Source organism: Hemitrygon akajei, chromosome 12, assembly GCF_048418815.1.
Source record: "Hemitrygon akajei chromosome 12, sHemAka1.3, whole genome shotgun sequence".
Lineage (NCBI taxonomy): Eukaryota > Metazoa > Chordata > Chondrichthyes > Myliobatiformes > Dasyatidae > Hemitrygon > Hemitrygon akajei.
Window position 1 is genome coordinate 56,763,020 of NC_133135.1, and position 23,819 is coordinate 56,786,838.

The 23,819-nt window shown below is 38.6% G+C and overlaps 1 protein-coding gene across 2 annotated transcripts in view; it reads left to right on the forward strand.

Moving 5' to 3' along the window:
• LOC140737043 (solute carrier family 35 member D2-like protein) overlaps nt 1-5,241 on the forward strand; it is a 52,611-nt gene extending 47,370 nt beyond the window's left edge. The window contains exons 11-13 of one of the 2 annotated variants that reach the window (XM_073063150.1): nt 984-1,066; nt 1,867-1,969; nt 3,708-5,241. In XM_073063150.1, the coding sequence (XP_072919251.1) occupies nt 984-1,066; nt 1,867-1,969; nt 3,708-3,713 (192 nt within the window). In that variant the 3' untranslated portion in view covers nt 3,714-5,241. The remainder of the gene's footprint in view (nt 1-983; nt 1,067-1,866; nt 1,970-3,707) is intronic. The other variant, XM_073063151.1, reaches the window with a different exon arrangement.
• Nucleotides 5,242-23,819: the final 18,578 nt, after the last annotated feature.

Sequence of the window (23,819 nt, forward strand, 5' to 3'; positions counted from 1 at the left end):
CAAATGCTTCATATTTTGGTTAAAAATCTTTATACAATAATGGGAACTTTGAGTTGTGTATAATCAATATCAGTTTTTGGTTAAAGACCAATCAGGTACAGTCCTGTCTGTGGACGCAAAGGTTCAGAATTAAAATGTCAAAGAACTATCTTCCCTCAGATGTCATTTGATTCACCATCAGTTCTTAAGTGTATTGAGCTACTGAATTTTGCACTAATTTGTTAATTTAACTTCTGTATACCTTTCAGTGTTTAGCAAATGTCCTAATATGATTGCTTTCCTGTCTTATTTAAGTTTATGCCTTCTGCATCCTGTGTACAATCTTCCCTATAAGATGATTGTATAAGATGATCCCTTTGCAAAGACATCGAGGGATATTTGGAAAGCAACCAGGCATAAGCTGATGAGGAAGGGGATCAGGCATGGTTGCGCTGAGTGATGCAGCAGCCTTAAAGGGCCAAATGTAGTTCTTGTGTTAATATCTGGAAGCCAGTTGAAAGATGAGTGCAACAGTGCATTCAGTGTAGGATTAAGGAAATTTCCAACCATGGGAAGGATAGCACCAACTTTGAAGCATCAACTTTGTTATATTAGATGGAACTTCCTGACTACTGTCTACACTCTGTCTGTACTTCCCGCTGCCTCCATAAAGCAGCCAGAGAATAGAGAAGAAATAAAGTTGAAAATGAGAGTTTCATTTTGGCAATATTTAATGTTTGCAAAAATAACTTGCTAAAAATTGGAATCAGCACCCAGCTTCCACTTTGATGAACATGAAGTGCATTGTCTTTCAAAATACATGCTTAAGCTGCATTAGAAATCCTCCTCTGTTTGAATTTAAAAGCAATTTGATCTTTAATTCTTCATATTGCCACATCTTGTTTCAAGCATGTCCAGTGGCTTGCTTGATCTACTTTCCTCAAGTTTATACACAGCATGCATTTTAGCATTCTAAAAAGTTTTTTAAAAATATTTTCCATCAGAATATTTTGGTGACTTACATTGGAATGTTTCTTGGTGGAGATTATATATTCACGTGGACTAACTTCATTGGATTAAATATCAGGTTAGTGATGAGTTGGTATTTTAATCACTTTGCTCTAAAGTTTGGGAATTATAGCATTTGATAAAGTATTTCTGCTGTCATAGTTTGGAAAATCTAAATCTATTGATACTTCAATGGGCTATATCTCATCTTTTTGAATATTCCCAAGTACTGGGTGACAAATTGCTATATTTTTAACATATGCTCATAGTAATTATATGGGTAAATGTGCTAGCCATTTTGCATCCTGCGAGGTACCCATGAGGGGAATGAGACAAATTACTGAATAATATATTTTAACCGATGGTAATTAAGGAATATGCTCAAGAACCTTTGATTTAAAGTCATTTTCAACAGGATTGATTTGAAGATCATCTTATACTTGTGTCTTGCATTGGGACTTGAGTCAGATGACAAGATGTTTAGTCTAGTGCAAATCAGTTGTAACTGGATACCATTTTAGTTTCCAAAGTTTAAATAGTCATTAGTTGCAATGAAATCTGGGCAAATAAGAATGCATTTATCAGATGTATCTTTTTCATAGATAAGTAATGTGCATATATTCTCTTGACTCTCCTCATGTTGGGTCATTAGAAGGAAATTTGCAGACAATTGGAAGGACTTATTATGACACAGTTTTCTTTAAGAAAAGATGTAACAGATGCATTGTATAACATTCAGTTTAATAGGATTCGAGTTCCTTTGAGGGTCTTCTTTGAGTGATCTCTTTGGCCTGCCAAGTTCTGTAAATTTGCTTATTTAACTTGGCATCATTAATACATTGAGATGTCATGGCTTTCAAATGCCTTTTGTTTTGACAGCATTGCGGGGAGTTTGGTGTATTCTTATATTACATTCACGGAGGAGCAGGTAACCAGGACATCAGGAAACAGCAGCAACACTGAATCCAAGGGAAAGATTGCTGTATGAGACGAGCATCTTAACAGATGAACTTTTTTATTCATTTTAATTTTATAATTACTTTTATCTGTAGTTATCAGTGTTTTCCGTTTTATTACAATGTTGAAGGACCAATTGAAAAACTAGTATTAAATGGCCTACTTTTACTTTACCACAGTAGCTTATGACATTACAAATTCCCCAAGTTCCAAAGCTCCAAATAGATGTCTCTATTTGAGGATCTTAATTCATTTGTTTTAAAGTAGTTATTGTTTGTACCTAACTTGTACAATAGCCTAGTAGTCTTGGAGATGGAAGATATTATGCCTAAAATCACTTTAAATAAATACCGTGTCTAAACCAGGGGTTTCCACCTTGGAGTCCATGAGCCCCTTATTTAATGGTATTGGTCCATGGCATAATAAAAGTTGGGAACCCCTAGTCTAAACTATGAACATTTGGTGGTGGGGTGGAGATGTGTCTCTACCAAAGGAGGTGTAAGGCGCTCCTTTCATCCACTAGCCTGTAGGTCACCCTTGGGCAAGGTCATGTGAAGTCATGGGGGCAGGTTGTATGTGCATATCACAAGTTCTGGTTTGGTGAACACTGACACCAGGCAGACAATCTCTGAAGCTTATTGATACTGGCTGGGGTCACCCGAATTGTAAAGACACTGCCCAGAAGAAGGCAATGGCAAATCATTTCTGTAGAAAAATTTGCCACGATCAATTAAGGGCAAAGACCATAATTGCCCACATCATTCAACACAGCACATGATGATGAAACTGTAAAACTACCAAGTTTAGTAACACTGGTTGAGTACCCCTTATCCAAAATCCAAAAACTCCGAAATTCAAAATTTTTTTTGAGCGCTGACATGACATCACAGATGGAAAAGTCCACAAGGAGCTAGGAAGGTTCCCAGGCAATGCATAGATCTCTGTGCTTCAGACAGTTCTGAGAAGTGATCTCACATATGTTATGAACAGAAGTTAATGAAAAATAGAAAAATGCTGCATAAAGTGAAAATGAAGAACTCAGTCATGTATTGAAAGAATGGATTTGTCAGTGAATGTTGGTCACTCAACAGTATGCTGATCACGAAACAAGCAAAGATCTACCATGACGAACTGAAAGTTGAAGGTAATTGTGAATATTCAGCTGGCTAGTTGCAGAAATTTAAGAAGAGGCACGACATTAAATTTTAGAATAGTGTCTCCTGATCATGAAGCAGCAGAGAAATTCATTGATAAGTTGCGAAGATCATCACTGATGAAAATCCAACACCAGAACAAATCTACAATGCTGATTGTTTTTATACCTTACATAAAACTTTAAAAAGGTTAAAATACAGATAGTGTACTGTAACCTTTTAATCCTAACACGTCATCATAGGTGAAGACTGAAAGCCTGTCATTTGTTGTTCAACAGCTGATTCAGCTATTCCGAAGCTGCTGTGCTGCATTTGTTAACTCATTATATTTTCATATGTTAATAGTTTGTAGTATTTTTAATGTTAAGTACAGATGTGTAATGAACAAGTATAAGACAAGGACTGCTTACCGTTAGTGCATAAATTCAGTTAGGAATTATGGTAATCCCAAGTTTTAAATATAATTATATTCCAATCTCCCAAAATGTCTGAAATTGGGAACGCTTTTGGCCCCAAGCATTTCAGAGAAGGGATACCTAAATTGTACTTCTAAGCAAAAGAAGTTGAGTGCCTATTGTTTTCAACATCTGTTTAAATTTTTTACTCAAGGATTGAGAAGCTGAGGATGTCTTCTTGGAGCATTGGTACGTCAGCTGCCTCCTGCATTGCAACTTCCAAATTTGATCTAGTAACAGACTGCGTGAATAAAATGGAAGCTGTATTTTTAATTAAGCTAAACTTTGATTGTGACAGAAACAAGATTGTTGTAGAACACTATGGGTTAGTTATAAATTTATGACTTTGAGAAGGAACGATTGTTTTCTAAGTTTCAAATAATAGACAATTACTTTGGGGAAACAACAATGTGAAGACAAATCTCTCATTTTAAGATGTCATGTGCAAATCTCATGAAATGCCTGGAAATATCTTTGTAAAGAACTGCGTACTAATACAGTTCTACCAATCATAAAGCCATCACCTGGATGGTTTAGTGGAGAATTGTATCTCTTTTCAAAATGTGCTTAATGAACTTTTGAACTGCCTTTTTTTCTGCAATGTAGTTGATTGGTATTGGAGAAATCAATCAAAGGATATATTTGATTTGGTTGTGTTAAAACTTTAAACTTGAATTTTAAATGTACTTTAAATTGTAACCTGTTTAACATAAAGCCATTCAAATATTTTAGAGCTTTCAACAGAATCTGCTAAACAATTTAAAATTTGCTTAGAAAATGTTGATTCACATGAGAAATACTGATAGACCTGGTGAAACTCATTCTCTCTCTTGACCCATTGAATTCTAACTTATCAGGAAATTAAATCAATGTTTCAAATTTAAAATTCCTTGTTCCAAATCAAGACATACCTCAGTGATGAATTATTCTCTACTCCAGGCAAATTTCTTGAAGATCTGTGTATTTGTGACAGCTTCATAAAACATGAATATAAAGCATATGGAATATAAAGCTTTTGAGAAAAATGTTCGCATGATTTCAGTAAACTGTATAATTCCTAATGTGCAATACTTAATGAGAATTCCCTAATATTTTTATTTTCTAAGATGCATGTTCTGGGAAAATATCAAATGACATTTGTCAATCTTGATTTTGTGAATACAACAAGATGAATTGAAATTCATGCACATTTACAGGTCGTTGATCCTTTGGACCTTCCTATTAAATTGTGGCAGCACTTTGCTTTTATTCAGCACCAAGTCTGATTGGCTAACATTTCAGTGAAGTGTTCCCTTATAATTTTGCTTTGGTCCAGGTGTTTAGTGGCTGGTTTCCAAGATGCTTTCAATTCTAAAAACAATTTGTATGCTGGTGTTTGTGGTCAGTACATAAGAATTGTTCAATGTTTGTGAACACTGAAGTGCCTAGATACTGAATTAGAGGTGAATTTATCAATTTTTTAATGAAAGTTTGTGTATTTAACCCATTGTAACGTAGATGCATTAAAATCTAGATTTTACAAATGTACGTACTACCAAAATTGAAGAAAATGAAGCTTCTAGGTATTGATTTTGCAATTCCCAATAATGTATAATGCCAAGTGTTCTACTTCGTTTTCAATTATTCCATTGTACACATTTTCATTGAGTGAAATTTGGTTTACAAATATATTTTGTAACAAATACAAACGTTGTTGGCTCTGACTGTTTTAACTTCATTGTAAGTCTATTATAATTCTGTATTCTCTCCAAGGTACATTTTACAGGTAGAGGTCAGATGAAACACAAATGCAATATTTTATAAATCTTGCATTGATAAGTTTCTGTAATTTTGGAAAGGTTGCTTTTTTATGTTCATTTTATTTCCTGATAAGTTTTACTTCATGCTCTGCATTTAGAAAATAGTCTGTACCTTTATTCACTCAACCAAAATGCATGACTGTATACTTTCCTACACTGTATTCTATCTGCCGCCTCTTTGCCTCTTCTAAACTCTCCAAGTACTTCTGCAGACTCCCTGCTTCCTCAACACTGGTTGCCCCTCCACCTATCTTTATATTGTCACAAAGCCATCACTACCATCATCCAGATTATTGACATGTAATGTGAAAAGAAGTGGTCCCAACACTGACCCCAGTTGATCACTTTTAGTCACCAGCAGCCAACATGAAAAGTCCTCCTTTATTCCCACTCTTCCCTCCTACTAGTCCACCAATCTTCTTTTCATGGTACTATCTTTCCTGTAATATCATGGGCTCTTACTTTGTTAGGTAGCCTCGTGTGGTACCTTGTCAACGGCCTTCTGAAAATCCAACTGAACAACGTCCACTGACTCTCCTTTGTCTATCCTTGCTGTTATTTCCTCAGAGTTCCAACAGATTTGTCAGGCAAGATATCCTGTTAAGGAAATTTCTGAAACCTTGCCCTTTAATAATTGACTCCAACATCTTCCTAACCACTGAAGTCTGGTTAACTGGCTTATGATTTCCTGTCTTTTGCCTCCTTATTAAAAAGTGGAGTGATATTTGCAATTTTTCACACTCCAGAACTATTCCAGAATCTAGTGATTCTTGAAAGATCACTACTAATATCTCTACAATCCTTTCAGCTACCTCTTTCAGATCCCTGTATTCCATTTGATCCAGTTATCTACTTTCAGACCTGTCAGCTTCCCAAGCGCTTTCACCCTAGTAATAGCTCCCTTCTGCCTCCTGACACTCCAAATTCTGACATGCCCTTATGTCTTCCACAGTGCAAAATACCTTTGAAGTTCGTCCAGCTTTTCATCTCCTAATGTTTTCATCTCTCCAGTGTCATTTTCCAGTGGTCTGATGTCCACTTTTGCCTTTCTTTTAATACATCTGGAAAAGCTTTTGGTGTCTCTCGCTGTTATTGGCTGGCTTACCTTCATATTTCACTTTTTCTTTCCTTATGGGTTTTTAATGGCCTTTTATTGGTTTTTAGAGGCTTCCCAATCCTATAGCTTCTCTTTAATTTTTGCAATATTATATGCTCTTTTTTTTTGCTTTTATGCTGTTTTGGATTTTCCTTGTTACCCCATTCATACTTCACAATACTTCTTTAGAAGGAATCTATCCTGTACCTTCAGAATTTCTCCCAGAAACTCCAGCTATTGCTGCTCTGCTGTCATACCTGCTAGTGTCCTTCCAATCATCTTTGGTAGCTCTTCTCTCGTATTTCTGTCATTCCCTTTAGTCCACTGATGCATCTGATTTTAACTTCTCCGCCTCAAATTGATACATGAATTCAATCATACTAGTTTCTTTGCCTCCTAAGGGATCTTTTACCTTAAGCTCTCTAATCAAATTTGTTTCATTATGTAACACCCAATCCAGAATTGTATTTTTCCTAGTGGGCTCAACTAGAAGCTGCTCTTAAAAAGTTACCTCAAAGCATTCTACAAATTTCTTCGCTTGGTTCTAGCACCAACCTGATTTTCCCAATCTACCTGCATATCGAAATCCCCCATGACCATTATAACATTGCCTTTTTTACATGCTTTCCACATCCTGGCTGCTGTTCAGAAGCCTGTATATAACTCCCATCTGGGTGTGGGTTTTTTTTCCTACTCTTGTTGTTTCTTATCTCTACCCACAAGGATTATATATCTTCTGCACCCTTCTTTCTAATTAGTCCCTTTTAACCATGCTGGTTGAGAAATAATTCTGGATTTTCCACATTTGGTCCTGCATGTTCATGTACTACTTTTGATGTGATTAGTTTCTGCCTCTTTAGACTCTTCTACCCACTGAGTAAAACAAATTTTCTTCAATTCCTTGCTAAAACTTCTACTAATTACTTTAATTCCACAACTCCTGGCTTTAGATCCCTCGGCTGGAGCAATAGGTCCTTCCTTTTTAATCCAGTCCTCTCATCACATTTTATACATCTGTTAAGTCTCTCCTTGGCCACCTATCTTCCAAAGTAGAGAACCCTTTTAATGCAATCACTTTCTGTAATATAACCAGAAGTGTACACAGAACTTTGGCTGTGGCCCAATAAGTAATGTGTGTAATTCTAGCATAATCTCCCCACTTTTATATTTGTACCTTTTGCTAATGAGGTAAAACATCCCATAAAGCATCTAAAAGTTATTTTTACACCTCCAATTCTGAAGTTTACAGTTGATTTCTGATCATTGAGCATATGATTTACCAAGAAAGTGCATTGTCCTTTGTAACCTTTAACTTTTAGACTGCAGTTTAAAAACAGCAACCATATTATTTACATTGGTGAAATGTCTTTCTTATTTTTAGAACAACCATCAAGTTGACTGCTGTCAATGCCAAATATTCCTGAGTGTGAGAGGCAGGTGTGTGGTTCTGAATAAAGTACTTTGTATCATTCAATCTCTTTCAATTTCCCTAAAGTAGTATATTTTAAATAATTGAAATTGGCAGAGTTATAAAGTGGATGGCAGTTGAGGGGAAAAGGATATTTTTGGGTTGTTGGAGATTCTGGATAGATCAAACATTGATGTGCTTGATTTTAACTCCCAACTTTAAGAACAGATGATGGGAAAGAATTGCTCTAATTAATTTTCCATGGTGCAGGTTTAAACAATTTTGCAACATTCAAGAGTGTCAGGGAAGTGAAGTATGTGCAGTGAAAATTAAGACTGAGAAGGTGCTCAGGAAGCTTAATGGTCTGATGATGGATAAATCTCCTGGACCTGATGGAATGCAACCTTGGGTTCTGAAGGAAGTAGCTGGAGATATTGCAGAAGCATTAACAATGATCTTATAAGAATCAATAGATTCTGGCATTGTACTGGATGACTGGAAAATTGCAAATGTTACTCCACTATTTTAAGAAGCATGGGAGGCAGCAGAAAGGAAACTAGACTTGTTAGCCTGACATCAGTGCTTGGTAAGTTGTTCAAATTGATTGCTGGGGATGAAATTATGGTATATCTGGAGGCACATGACAAGATAGGCGAAAGCCAGCATGGTTTCCTACAAGGAAAATCCTGTCTGACTAACCTACTGCAATTTTTTGAGGAAATTACAAGCAGGGTAGACAAAGGAGATGCAGTAGATGTGGTGTACTTGGATTTTCAGAAGGCCTTTGACAAGGTGCCGCACATGAGGCTGCATAGCAAGAGCCCATGGAATTACAAGGAAGTTACTAGCATAGGTGGAGCATTGGCTGATTGGCAGAAAACAGTGGGGAATTAAAGGGAACCTATTCTGGCTGGCTGCCAGTTACCAGTGGAATTCCACAGGGATCGGCGTTGGGACCGATGCTTTTTATGATGCATGTCAATGATTTGGACAATGGGATTAATGGATTGGTGGCTAAGTTTGCTGATGATATAAAGATAGTTGGAGGAGCGGATAGTGTTGAGGAAGCAGAGAGACTTAGATAGTTTAGGGGAATGGGCAAAGATGTGGCAAATGAAATACAATGTTGGAAAGTGTATGGTCATGCACTTTGATGGAAGAAATAAATGGGCAGACTATTATTTAGATAGGGAGAGAATTCAAAGTGCAAAGCTGCAAAGGGACTTGGGAGTCCTTGTGCAGGACACCCTAGAGGTTAACCTCCAGGTTGAGTTGGTGGTGAAGAAGGCAAATGCAATGTTGGCATTCCTTCTAGAGGTATAGAATATAAGAGCAGGGATGTGATGTTGAGGCTCCACAAGGCGCTCATGAGACCACACTTGGAGTATTGTGTGCAGCTCTGAGCTCCTTACTTTAGAAAGGATATACTGATATTGGAGAGGTTTCAGGGAAGATTCACAAATGATTCCTGGAATGAAATGGTTACCGTATGAGGAACATCTGGCAACTCTTGGGCTGTATTCCCTGGAGTTCAGGAGAATGAGGGGGGGATCTCATAGAAACATTCTGAACGTTAAAAGACCTGAACAGATTAGATATGGCCAACTTATTTCCCATGGTAGGGGATTCTAGGACAAGAGGGCATGACCTCAGGATTGAAGTATGTCCATTTAGAACAGAGATGTGGAGAAATTACTTCGTCAGAGGGTGAAAAATCTGGAATTTTTTGCCACAAATGGCTGTGGAGGCCAAGTCATTGGCTGCATTTAAGGCAGAGATAGATAGGTTCTTGATTAGCCAGGGCATCAAAGGGTATGGGGAGAAGGTAGGTGAGTGGGGATGACTGGAAGAATTGGATCAGCCCATGATTGAATAGCCTATTTCTGCTCCTATATCTTATGGTCTTATGTTGCCCTAAAACAACTGACATTAGTTGTAAATGGAGACCATGATGAGCAAAGAGTTAAATTGTACCACAGAGGCAAAATTCAAAAGGGCAAAGAATGGAGGACTAAAGGCACTGTATTTAATCGCGTAGCATTCAGAATAAAGTGGACAAACTCATAGTGCAAATAGAGGTTAGTCAGTATGACATTGTGGATATCACTGAGATGTGGCTGAAAGAAGGCCGTAGTTGGGAGCTTCACATTAAAGGATATACTTTATATTGAAAGGACAGGCAGGAAGGCATAGGCAGTGGTATGGTTCTGTTGGTAAGAGAAGGAATTCCATATTTAGAAATCGGTGATAAAAGGGTCAGAGAATGTTGAATCTTTGTGGGTGGAGTTAAGAAATTGCAAAGGTAAAAAAGCCATATGGGAATCATATAGGCTTCCAAATAGTAGCCAAAATGTAGGGTTAAGATTGCAAAGGGAGCTGAAATAGGCATGTAATAAGGGTAATGACACAACTGTAATGAGGGATTTCAATATATAAGGGGATTGGAAAAATCAGGTTGGTGTCAGATTGCAACAGAAAGGATTTGTTGAATGCCTATGATATGGCTTTTTAGAGCAGCTTGTGCTTGACCCTGCTCGGGGAAAGGGTATCTTTGATTGGGTGTTATGTAATAGCACAAATCTTATTTGGGAATTTAATGTAAAGGAACACTTGGGAGGCAGTGATCATAATATGACTGACTTTGTACTGCAGTTAGAGAGGGAGAAGCATAAGTTGCATGTATTAGTATTACAAAGGAATAAAGGGAATTACAGAGGCATGAGAGAGGAGCTTGCCCAGGTGGATTGGAGGTTGGTACTGGTGGGGATGATGGCAGAACAGAGATGGCTGAAGTTTCTGAGAAGAGTTCACAAGGTGCTGAACAGATATGTCCCACAGAAGAAGTTGCTCTCAAATGGTAGGGCTAGGCAACATGGCAGACAAGTGAAGTTAAGGACTGCATAAAAGCCAAGGAAAGGGCATAAAAGGCAGCAAATGTGAGTGGGAAGTTGGATGATCGGGAAGCTTTTGAAATCCAACAAAAGGCAAATAAAAATGCTATAAAAAGGGAAAAGGTGAAATACGAGGGTAGACCAGCCACTAATATAAAGCAAGATACCAAAAAACTTTCAGTTGTATAAAGAGTAAAAGGGAGATGAGAGTTGATATTGGACCACTGGAAAATGATGCTGGTGAGGTACCAATGGGAGCCAAGGAAATGGCGGATGAACTTAATGGGTACTTTACATCTGTCTTCACTGTGGAAGACACTAGCTGTGTGCCGGAGGTCTGTGAGTGTCAGGGAGCAGGAGTGAATGCCATCACTATTACAAAGGAAAAAGTGCTAGGCAAACTCAAAGATCTTAAGGTGGATAAGGCACCTGGCCCAGATGGACTACATCCCAGAGTCCTGAGAGAGGTCACTGAAGAGATAATGGGTGCATTGGTCAGGATCTTTCAAGAATCACTTGATTCTGGCATGGTCCCAGAGGACTGGAAGATTGAAAATGCCAGTCCACTCTTTTAGAAGGGAGGAAGGTAATTATAGGCCAGTTAGTCTAACCTCAGTGGTTGGGAAAGTGTTGGAGTCTATTATTAAGGATGAGGTTTCAAGGTACTTGCAGACTAGTGATAAATTAAGTCAAAGTCAACATGGATTCTGTAAAGGAAATCTTGCCTGATAAATCTGTTAAGGGTTCTTTGAGGAAGTAACAAGCAGGGTGGACAAAGTCAAGGCAGTGGATGTCATTTACTTGGATTTCAGAAGGCATTTGATAAGGTGCCTCACATGAGGCTGTTTAACAAGATTAAATCCTGTGGTTTTACAGGATAGATACAGGCATGGATAGCGGAATGGCTGAATGGCAGGAGGCAATGAGTGGGAAAAAAGGAAGTCTTTTTTGGTTTGGCTGCTGGTGTCTGGTGGTGTTCCTCAGGGGTCAGTATTGGGATTGCTGCTTTTTGCATTGTTTGTCCATGGTTTAGATAATGGAATTGATGACTTTGAGGCAAAGTTTGTGTATGATACAAAGATAGGTGGAGAGGTAGGTAGTGCTGAGGAAGCAATGCAATTGCAGCAGGAATTAGACAAATTGGAAGAATGGGCAAAAAGTTGCTGATGGAATATGGCAGCGGGAAATGTATGATAATCTATTTTGGTAAAAAGAACAATAGTAGGGACTATTATCTAAATGGGGAGGGGAGTTTCAAATATCAGAGATGCAGAAGGACTTGTGAATCTTTGTGCAAAACTCAGAGAAGGTTAATACACAGTCTGGTAAAGAAGGCAGATGCAATGTTGACATTCATTTCAAGGGGAATAGAATATAAAAGCAAAAAGACAATGCTGAGCCTTTTTAAGACACGAGTCAGGCTGCAGTTAGAGTAATGTCAACAGTTTTGGGCCCCATATCTCAGAATTGGGATTGGAGAGAGTCCAAGGAGGTCACAATGATTCCAGGAATGAAGGGGTTAACATAGGAACGTTTGGCAGCTTCGGACTTGTACTCACTGGATTCTAGAAGGATGCTGGGGGTGGGGGTGGAATCTTATTGCAGCCTACCAAATGTTGAAAGGATTAGATAGGGTGGATGTGGAGATGATGTTTCCCGTGGTGTGGGTATCCAGAACTAGGGAACACAACCTCAAAACTGAGGGGCAACCCTTTAGAACAGAAGTAAGGTGGAATTATTTTAGCTAGAGAGTAATCAATCTGTGGAATGCTCTGCCACTGACTGTGGTGGAGGCCAAGCCCGGACATATATTTGGGGCAGTTGATCATTTCCTGATTGATCAGGACATCAAAGGATATGGTGAAAAGGTAGGTGTATGGGGTTGATTGGGATACAGGATCAGCCAAGATGGAATGGCAGAGCAGACTCAATGGGCTGAATGGTTTAATTCTGCTCCTATCTCTTTTGGTATGCAATATATAGTGCCTATAAAAAGCATTCATCCCTCTCCTACCCTGCCCTTCCCTCAGAAGTTTTCATGTTGTATTGTTTTATTGCACCGAATCATAGTGGATTTAATTTGGCTTTTTTTGAAACTGATTGGCAGAAAAAGACTTTCGTGTTGAAGTGAAAACAGATTTATACAAAGTGATCTAAAATAATTACAAATATAAAACACAAAATAATTGATTTCATAAGTATTCACCTCCTTCAAGTCAGTACTTAGTGGATGCACCTTTGGCAGCAATTACACCCTTGAATCTGAGGATAGGTCTCTATCACCTTTGCACATCTGGACACTACAATTTTTCCCCATTCATCTTTACAAAATTGCTCAAGCTCTGTGAGATTGCATAGGGACCGTGCATGAACAGCCCTTTTTAAGTCCAGCTCAAATTCTCAATTGGATTGAGGCCTGGACTCTAACTTGGCTACTCCAGCACATTAACTTTGTTGTGTTTAAGCTAGTCCTGTATAGCTTTGGCTTTATGTTTGGGGTCACTGTCTTGCTGGAAAACAAATCCTCTCCCAACTCACAGTTCTCTTGCAGACTGCATCAGGTTTTCCTCTAGGATTTCCTGTACTTTGCTGCATTCATTTTATCCTCTACCCAACACAGTGATCAGAATATAATTCTTACTGACACTTGAGATGGAGGAGATGAAGTTAGATGTATCAGTATTAGAATGGAATAAAAGGAATTACAGAGGCATGAGAGAGGAGGTGGCCAAAGTTGATTGGAAGGGGATGTGAGCGGAGATGAAGGCAGAACTGTAATGACTGGAGTTTCTGGCAGCAATTGGGAAGGCATGAGATAGATACATCCCAAAGATCTAAAAAGTATTCTAAAGGAATGATGAGGCAACTGTGACTGACAAGAGAAGTTGAAAATAGCGTAAAAGCAAAAGCATATAATATAGCAAAAAATAGGGGAAGTTAGAGGATTGGGAAACTTGTAAAAAACAATCGAAGGCAACTTAAAAAACCGTAAGGAGAGAAAAGATGAAACACAAGATGGTTATGATAGGGTCTCTTAAGAGACTCCTGGATAGGTACATGGAGCTTAGAAAAATAGAGGGCTATGGGTAACTCTAGATAATTTCTAAAGTACATGTTTGGCGCAGAATCGTGGGCCAAAGGGCCTGTATTGTGCTGTACATTTTCTAGGTTTCACAAGCCTTCCAGGACCCGCTGCAGTGAAGCATCTCCACAGCATGACACAGCTTCATGGTAGGGGTGATGTGTTTTTGATGATGTGCAATATTTGGTTTATGCCAAACATAGTGTTTAGTCTGATAACGAAACGCTCAACTTTGGTTTCATTAGACCATAGAACCTTCTTCCAGGTGATTTCAGAGTCTTCCACATGCCTTCTGGCTGAGATTTCATGAGAGTCTTTTACAACCGTGGCTTTCTCTTTGCCACTCTCCCATAAAGCTGTGACTGATGAAGCACCCAGACAACAGTTGTATGTGCAGTCTCTCCCATCTCAGTCACTGAACCTTGTAACTCCTCCAGTTTTGTCATAGCTCTTTTGGTGGCCTCCCTTACTAGTCCCCTTCTTGTACGATCATTCAGTTTTTAACGACGGCCTGCTCTAGGCAGATTTACAGCTGTGCCATATTCTTTCCATTTCTTGATGATTGACTCCAAGGGATATTCAGTGACTTGGAAATTTTCATGCATCCATCTCCTGACTTGTGCTTTTCAATAAAGTTTTCGTGTAGTTGCTTGGTGTTCTTTTATCTTCATGGTGCAGTTTTTGCCAGGATACGACTCACCAACAGTTGGACCTTCCAGATACAGAAGTATTTTTACTACAATCAATTGAAACACCTTAACTGCACACAGGTGATCTCCATTTAACTAATTATGTGACTTCTAAACCAAAATAGCTGCACCAGTAATAATTTGGTGTGTCAGTTTAAAGGGGGTGAATACCTAAGCAATCAATTTTATTGTTTTATATTTGTGATTAATTTAGATCACTTTGTAGAAATCTGTTTTCACTTTGAGATGGAAGAGTCTTTTTCTGTTGATCAGTGTCAGAAAAGTCAGATTAAATCCACTGTGATTCAGTGTTGTAAAACAGTAAAACAGGAAAACTTCCAAGGGGGTGAATACTTTTCATAGGGACTGTAACTCAATTCTGATTGAATGAAGGCTCTGAACTATTTTCATTTTTTCTGACCTTCCATGATAGACTTTAATGTATAGCAGTTGTTTCACAAATGTGGCTGCTATTGATACATTATTTAAGATTTTCACTTCAACATCCTAATCTAGCAGGTGACGTGAAGGTTGGTGGTGTGCAGATGACAAGAAGGTTAGTCATGCTGTGAATCATGCAGAGCTGGGCTGAGAAGTAGCAGATGGAGTCAATCTGGAAAATAGAGTCAGAAAGATTGAATTTAAAGGGCTGAGTACAAATTTAATGGAAGGATTCTTAGCAGTGTGGACTAACAGAAAGATTTTGAGGTCCATGTCCACAGATCTCCCAATGTGGCTGCGTTAGTTGATAGGGCAGTTAATAAGGCACATGGAGTGTTGGCCTTCATTAAGTGGGGGGTTCCATTCAAGAACCCCAAGGTAATGTAGCACTATAAAACTCTGATTAGACCACACTATACTTTCTGCTCATTTCTGGTCATCTCATTATAGAAAGGATGTGGAAGGTCAGAGAGAGTGCAGACAAGATGCTGTCTGGATTAATAAACATAGGTTGAGTGAACCAGGGCTTTTCTCTTTGGAATGAAGAAGGATGAGAGAACCCTTTGTAGAGGTGTACAATATTATAAGAGTTATAGATAGTCGACAACCAGTGCCTTTTTCCCAGGACAGCTTTGGCTATTACCAGAGGATTTCCTTTTAAGGAGAGTAGAAAAAAGTGTAGGGGAGATTTTAGAGGTCTTTTTTTTTAATATAGAGTGACAAGTGTCTGGAATGCACTACTGGGTATGGTGGTGGAGACTGGTACAGTACAAGCGTTTAAGAGATTCGGGAATATTGGAGTGGGTATAAAGGTTCCTACAACATTGTGGGGCAAAGGGCTGGTACTGTGTAGAATCATTCTGTTCTAACTTTTAAAAATTACCTTGAATATGCAGTACACTATCAAAGTTGATAGCACAAAGGCACAATACAAAGAACTTTTACTTGTTTTGGGCTGGAACATCATTTTAATTCCAGCATTTCAAAGAGGTACATAGACTAAACATTTCAGAATGTCATTTTGATAAGCAGAATTGTTCAACAGCAGATTTATATAATTTTTCAGAAATGTGAATGTAAAACAAAGAAAGGATTCCTATTTGATTTATAGCATTTTTGCCAAAATTGCAGAAAATATAAATATTTTCACGATTGCTTGGGATACGATTTGTGTTGCTAATTTATGTTGGTATGCTGTCCCTATTTCTTTCCAACTCAATCCTTGGGCCTTCAAAGTGGAGTGGATGGTTATCTCCACCTATGCTAACTCAAATCTTTCACGTACTTAAAACAGACTGCAATGCATTAATTCTCTCTACTGGTTCCAGAAGACAAACGTTTGCAGAGATAATCACAATAATTCCCACTCTTCCTCACAGACTCTGAAGCAACCTGACCTCTTTTTAATTCCTCAGCAAACGCATCTTGCAATCTGTGCTACTGTAGTTGCGTGTACTCAAGCCTTGATTGGTATTTGAATCTAAAGCTGCCTGACTACAAAGCTGAAGTACCAGAATTTTATTTTACGTTGTGATTTATCACACTTAAGCAATTTCACTGTCGACTACTACTTCCACTACTTCTAGTAGTATTTGATGGAGTTTCTGTATCTGTGTGCATCTTTCTTTGCTTCTCTGCTGCTGCTAACATCATATCCAAATATTGTATCCAGAACACTATTTATTTGTCAGACAAAACACCCAGCCAAACTGAAAGCATTAACAAGGTGATGGCCAATATTCTCTGCTTATGCCTTTCACTCTGTGAAAGATTAGCGAGGGCTTTCAAATAATTTCAAATAAAATTATGCTTGCAGAGCACGCAAAACACAGGTCACATATTTCCTGCATTTTAGTTATGGAATCTATTGTTAGCTTGTTTAATAGCAATCCAGGCAGAACCTAGATTGTTAAGTACTCACATTGTGCTATGTATTTGTGACTTAATTAATAAAATAACCAAGTATAATACTTGTTTCATGTGAGCGGCTCTCAGAATCTGACCTGGAAAGTCTTAGTGAACTACTGGATTATGTATTGGCTATTCTCCTAATTGTGGTGAATGGTGAATGAGGTTTAGCACTACAGTGCCCAAAAGTGACTGGATAGCAAAAGGGGACAACACGGTATTTGGTCTTGAAAACCATTACTCTGTTGGCATTCATAACCTGAACCTGGATCTGGAAGTATGTAGAAAATATAATTATTCAGTCCTTGCTAACATGAATGAGTCACACAAGCCTCTTTCAAGCTACTTTATCTAATATATTTATCTTTTTTATTTGGGGATGCAGGATGGTAATAGATCCTCTAGCTCAACAAGCCAGCACCGCCCAGTTACACTATAGTGACCAATTAACCCAACTAACCCATGTCTTTGAAATGTGGGAGGAGGCCAGAGTACCCGGAGTCACAGGGAGTACATACAAACACCTTATAGACAGTGGTGGAGTTGAATCTTGGTTGCTGTCTCCATTTGCATTATTATCCATTTTGTTCTCCCTCTGAATGTTTCTAAACTGTCGATTTCAGTTACTTGTGGTACACATTCATAACTAGATGAATGTGCTAGATTTAATAACTGTCTTGTATTGATGGACCAAAATTTTTCTAATGAGGAAACTATGTGTATTATATTATTTATTTATATCATAACTTTAAAGATTTTTAAATATCTCATTGTTGCCCCTCTCTTGGCCATAACTATTCTAAAAGAAAAGAGATCTGATCTGATTATTTTGATAGCTATACCTGAATGGTTTTGATATTATCTTAGTATTTAAACTTTAATTGAGTCTATATTAGTTTTTATAATGTGGTCAGATTTGAACACAATATTTCAAATTCAACTTATTGTCAGAAGTTTTCTTTAGTTGTGCACTTTTAAAATCTATCCCTTTACCAATTTGTTTTAATTCTGCCATACCTACATTGAATCTTCGTAATTTGAGTGTTTATACTTGGTTGCTTTACCTCATCTACATCATTTTGGCTCTAATAAATTTAAGCAACATTTTCCCCCTATTTTTATTTTTAATATGTGAATGCAAACTGTCTGGACCAGGGTTTTTATCCTGGATTTGGAGAATGTTTCTTCTTTTGAATTATTGTGCAAGTAATTATCTATTTTAATTTAGTCTGCATAAACTACACTACATTTTGCCACTGTCCCAGGTTAACAATTATTTGGTTTTTATCATTATTTCTTCCTGTAATTTTATCTTGATCATTCTTTCATGGTCCTTTTTACTATTGCTAGTTTTTGTGTATGTTGAATGTTTACTGTTCTGTTTCTGGTTAATTTGGTTCTTTGCTTTTCAATCTTAAAACACTTACTCTTTGTATTCTTTGCCTTGGTCTCCACTGCTATCCTGTGTTGTTTTTGTCATTCAGTTACTCCATGTCACCGGAGTATAAATTATTCTTGTGTTTATATTCCAGTGCTTCTAGTTTTAAAATTCCTTATGTTAAATTATTGTTACTATTATTGTCTGGTTTATTTTCCAAGTTTCATCCTGTTCTCAGTCCTTCAAATAAACCCATCCAATCTATACTAGTCATCTTTACATGTTATCCTAAACATTACATTGAAGTGTAGCCTAATAACTATCCTGCTCCAATTAATTTCAAATCATCTCTTCTGAACTTTTTGCATTCTGTATCAGAAAGATTTTCTGTATACAATGGGTGTTGGGGGTATTAAACAGCTTATTTTCTGCCTGTTATAGCTAACTTCAGGATAACTGAAGTACTACTTATTCTGACTCTTTCATTAAGGAGAGGACCATGCATTTATGTGTTTTTTTTTCATGGGATAGCTGTTGCTTTGGTACCCAAATAACCAATGGAAGCCTTTAAAACATTAGCAACCTATCAGGCCATCCCCACTTATTTCCTGTGCTCCTATGCTTTATCTTCACATTGTCATCAGTTGTGCTAACACTTCTGCCACTTATCTGCACTTAGCAATTGACACTGGTTACTTAAGACGGAGTACTTAGCAGAAACACTTACTGTGGGAATATGCAGCAACAAATCTCAGGATCAAATCTGAGTTCCTACATTTGTGAGCAGCTGCACCTCAAACATAATACATTTACAAATTCTTTTCTCAAGTATCTATTCATCCTCATTCTTGTGCTTTTTAAATATCAGATTTCACCCTCGCAATCTGATGATGCACAATCTGCTTGATTTTGAATGCAGAAAGATGGGAGTGTAACTACATTCAGGAATGGCACCTTAAAAATTAAAATACTTTAGTATTTTTGCATCAGAAGATGAGTAACTGCAAAAATAAAGATTACTGTATCCTGGGTACTTTATCTTTGTGATTAAATAATTATTTGTTACTATTTTCATAAACCATGTTATTTTTAGCTGCAGAAATGCCCATTGTTCATTTCTAGAGCACTTGGGAAAATTAAACTTTAGTTGGAAAGTACCCATGTAATAATCTCTATAATAAATTTATTTTTAGATGTTAATATTTTACAATTTTTTTCCAAACATTAGAAATCTAGAATAAAAACCAAACTACCTGAAAAGGAAAATCACAATGATCTTATCTAAGCTGACTTTTAAAATTACAGAGCACTCCAATGCAATGTACACACTTACAATAAAATATTCAACCAAATGACTTTCTAGGTCTGTGATGCAGAATAAATTATATGGATATCCTATAGTCTTGAGTAACATGTCAACTAGACTTCGACAAGATTTTTATTTGGAAACAAAATGGAATTGGAAGTGTTATTTCTGGCCACAAATGCGGCTTTCAGGATTGGCATATTGTTGATGACAATGGCATGCTGGTTGCATATCAGAACAGGCTGGAAGTCGAGCTGTTCGCCTCCCATAGAGGAGCAACTGAGACACCTCATTACTTCATCCTCGACAGCAGAGCTCACCCGTCAATTTTAACCGAGCTGGCCATCTCCTGTACATCACGTCATACTTTGTGCCTTTACGTCAGAGTCAAAGTTCAAGTTCTTGTGCTGTAATCGCAAAGCTGGATACTGCATGATCATGCTTCAAGTTCTGGATGCACACTAAATTCTGGAGTGAAAACAGCACATAAACAACGGTAATGACAAAACCAGGAGCATTTCTGCTGGAGTCAGTAATATAAAGCATCGGAAGAATTAGACATTTGGAGGGTGAAGGAAGGTAATTGTCATCTCATATACCTGGGTTGTCAACTAGAGTGATAGATTATGGCAGAATGATTTTCATCCTCATTGCTTTCATCCTCCACTATTACTAAGGCAAAGGCCTAATTTGTTGATCTTCTGGCTGAGTAAGTCAAACTTGGAAAAGTCAACAGATGCAATAAAAGTTAAAGACCATACTGTATATGGACTGAACAGAGGACTCCATTTGATTTGGCTAAATAGCTGTGAAATGTTTGCAGCAAAATGCAGATGGAAGTGTGCATCTTGCACTGTTCACCATTGTTTTAGGTTCTGCATTTGGTTCAGTAGTCTAAGATCTGATGGACAGCTTTGATTCTACCTTATGTTTAGTCTATCTGTTCTTTGAAATTGTAGTTGCTCGGTGCAATCTTATAGCCACAGGTGGGTACATTCAACTTCCTTGGCCCTTCCTAGTAGTGACTCCAGGCGGGCGACTGAAGTGTTTGTTTTAGGACATCATAAAAGGATCTACAAAGTATGGCACAGATCATCTTATGGCAAACTGACTGCGCACATTCTTTCAAAGTGAAATCGAGTTACTAACTGTTCAATTTGCAATTATGTATGCAATTTTATTAAAAATCTAATCAGTTCTGGAAGATTGATAATTGTGGAGGGATTGCACAACTGAGGGCAAATATCACAGCGGCACATACTCACCCAAAGAGGCAATTTGAGTGGTGCTCAGAAGTAGGATAGGTGCAATTACACTGATCGGATTATAAATATAGGCCTCCCAAAAGCATCAAGAGGTGGAAAACAGATATGAAGACTAATTATAGAAAGGTGCAGAAACAAAGGGGTATCGTAGTGGGGAACACTAACCTCCCAATATTGTTTGGAACTTCCTTAATACAAGCAGCTTAGATGGGGCGGGATTTCTTCAATGCTTTTGGGGCAGGTGGTGTGCTTTGAACAGCAACTGAAAAGCACAACTAGTGAGTCCTCTGCAGTCAGGGTCGACCATGCCTACAATACGGAGAGTAAGCTGTTGCCCATGTAGCAAGCTTCCCCCCTCTCCACACATCTGATGAATGCAAAGGAACAGCAGAGACTGATACAGTATGGCACCAGCAGCATTGCAGGAGTTGCTAGTCATAGTTGAACTCAACGTAGGACTGTCATAGGGACTCCACCTCCAGATTTTTCCCTTGGAGTTAGCTTCTGAAGCCTTCCCCATGAGTGGGTATAGCAATGAGGCAGCAGAGGTTTGAGATTAGAGTTTTCCTTCTCCTAGATGAGCTACAAACATGGTCGATGAGCCCCATCTGCCTGAAGCAATTGTTTTTAGGGCACCAATAACCTACCTTCTCTCCTTCACCTATAGAATAGTTCTGCCGGGCTTAGTAGCTAAGCCACACATGAAGGGCAGGAGCTGGACTTGGTTTTCAGAGGTTATTTGAGGAGCACACCATTGGGAGCATTTAATGAGTCATGGGAACGTGTTTGCATTATCACCCCTGGCTATAACAACCTTAAGGAACCAAAACAGCTAGAGGAGAGAGCATATTGGAGCTAGGTTTGGGAAACCTAATGGTGGGTGAGAACTTTGGGAATAGTGAATATAACTCATTATATTTTAAGATAGTTATGAGTATGATTAAATTGGAACTTGTGGGAAGGTACTAAATTTGGAGAGGACATTTTACAACAGGCCAGGAGCTAAGGAGCTTTGATTCAGAACAGCAGCTGTTGGACAAGACCCCATCTGAGATGTGGATTTGTTTAAAGAGCAGCTCATCAAAATTTACAATCAGCATGTTCTGGGAAGGGATAAGTACAAGCATGGTAATATAAGGGAACCTTGGATGACTTGAGATATCTTAAATTTAGTCATGAAGCAACAGGAAGTATATATGAGGTTTAGGAAGCTAAGATCAGAATGGGCCCTTGTGGAATATAAAGGTAGCAGGGAAGAGCTCAAGCATGCAATTAGGAAGGCCAAAGGACAGGATCAAGGCTAATCCCAAGGCATTTTATACTTAGAAACATAGACAACCTACAGCACAATACAGGCCCTTTGGCCCACAAAGCTGTGCTGAACATGTCCTTATCTTAGAAATTACCTAGGCTTACCCGTAGCCCTCTATTTTTCTAAGCTCCACGTACCTATCCAAGAGTCTCTTAAAAGACCCTATCATATCCGCCTCCATCACTGCTGCCTGCACACACACCACTCTCTGCATAAAAAACTTAACCCTGACATCTCCTCTGTACCTACTTCCAAGCACCTTAAAACTATGCCCTCTCCTGCTAGCCATTTCAGCCTTGGGAAAAAGCCTCGAACTATCCACACGATCAATGCTTCTCATTATCTTGTACACCTCTATCAGGTCACCTCTCATCCTCCGTCACTCCAAGGAGAAAAGGCCAAGTTCAGTCAACCTATTTTCATAAAGCATGCTCCCCAATCCAGGCAACATCCTTGTAAATCTCCTCTACAATCTACTCCACATCCTTCCTGTAGTGAGGTGACCAGAATTGAGCACAGTACTCCAAGTGGGGTCTGATGAGGTTTCTATACAGCTGCAACATTACCTCTCAGCTCTTAAACTCAATTCCGTAATTGATGAAGGCCAATGTACCATATGCCTTCTTAACCATAGAGTCAACCTGCACAGCAGCTTTGAGTGTCCTATGAACTCGGACCCCAAGATCCCTCTGATCCTCCACACTGCCAAGAGTCTTACTGTATACTGTATACTGCTATCATATTTGACCTACCAAAATGAACCACCTCACACGTACCTGGGTTGAACTCCATTTGCCACTTCTCAGCCCAGTTTTGCATCCTATCAATGTCCCACTGTAACCTCTGACAGCCCTCCACACTATCCACAACACCCCCAACCATTGTGTCATCAGCAAATTTACTAACCCATCCCTCCATTTCCTCATCCAGGTCATTTATAAAAATCACGAAGAGTAGGGGTCCCAGAACAGATCCCCGAGGCACACCACTGGTGACCGACCTCCATGCAGAATATGACCCGTCTACAACCACTCTTTGCCTTCTGTGGGCAAGCCAGTTCTGGATCCACAAAACAATGTCCCCTTGGATCCCATGCCTCCTTACTTTCTCAATAAGCCTTGCATGGGGAACCTTATCAAATGCCTTGCTGAAGTCCATATACACTACATCTATGGCTCTACCTTCATCAGTGTGTTTAGTCATATCCTCAAAAAATTCAATCAGGCCTGTAAGACACAGCCTGCCTTTGACAAAGCCATGCTGACTATTCCTAATCATATTACGCCTCTCCAAATGCTCATAAATACCACCTCTCAGTACCTTCTCCATCAACTTACCAACCACTGAAATAAGACTAACTGGTCTATAATTTTCTGGGCCATCTTTACTCCCTTTCTTGAATAATGGAACAACATCTGCAACCCTCCAATCCTCTGGAACCTCTCCCTTCCTCATTGATGATGTAAGGATGATTGTCAGAGGCTCAGCAATCTCCTCCCTCGCTTCCCACATCTACATCCTCAAGCTGTTCCCTCCGCTGCAAGCCATCCATACAATTGCCAAGATCCTTACATAGAACAGTACAGCCCAGTAAAGGCCTTTCAGCCCTTGATGCTATGCTGACTTACATAAACATATTCCAGGATCAATCTAACTCTTCTATCCTATACAGCCATGATTAATGAGGGCCA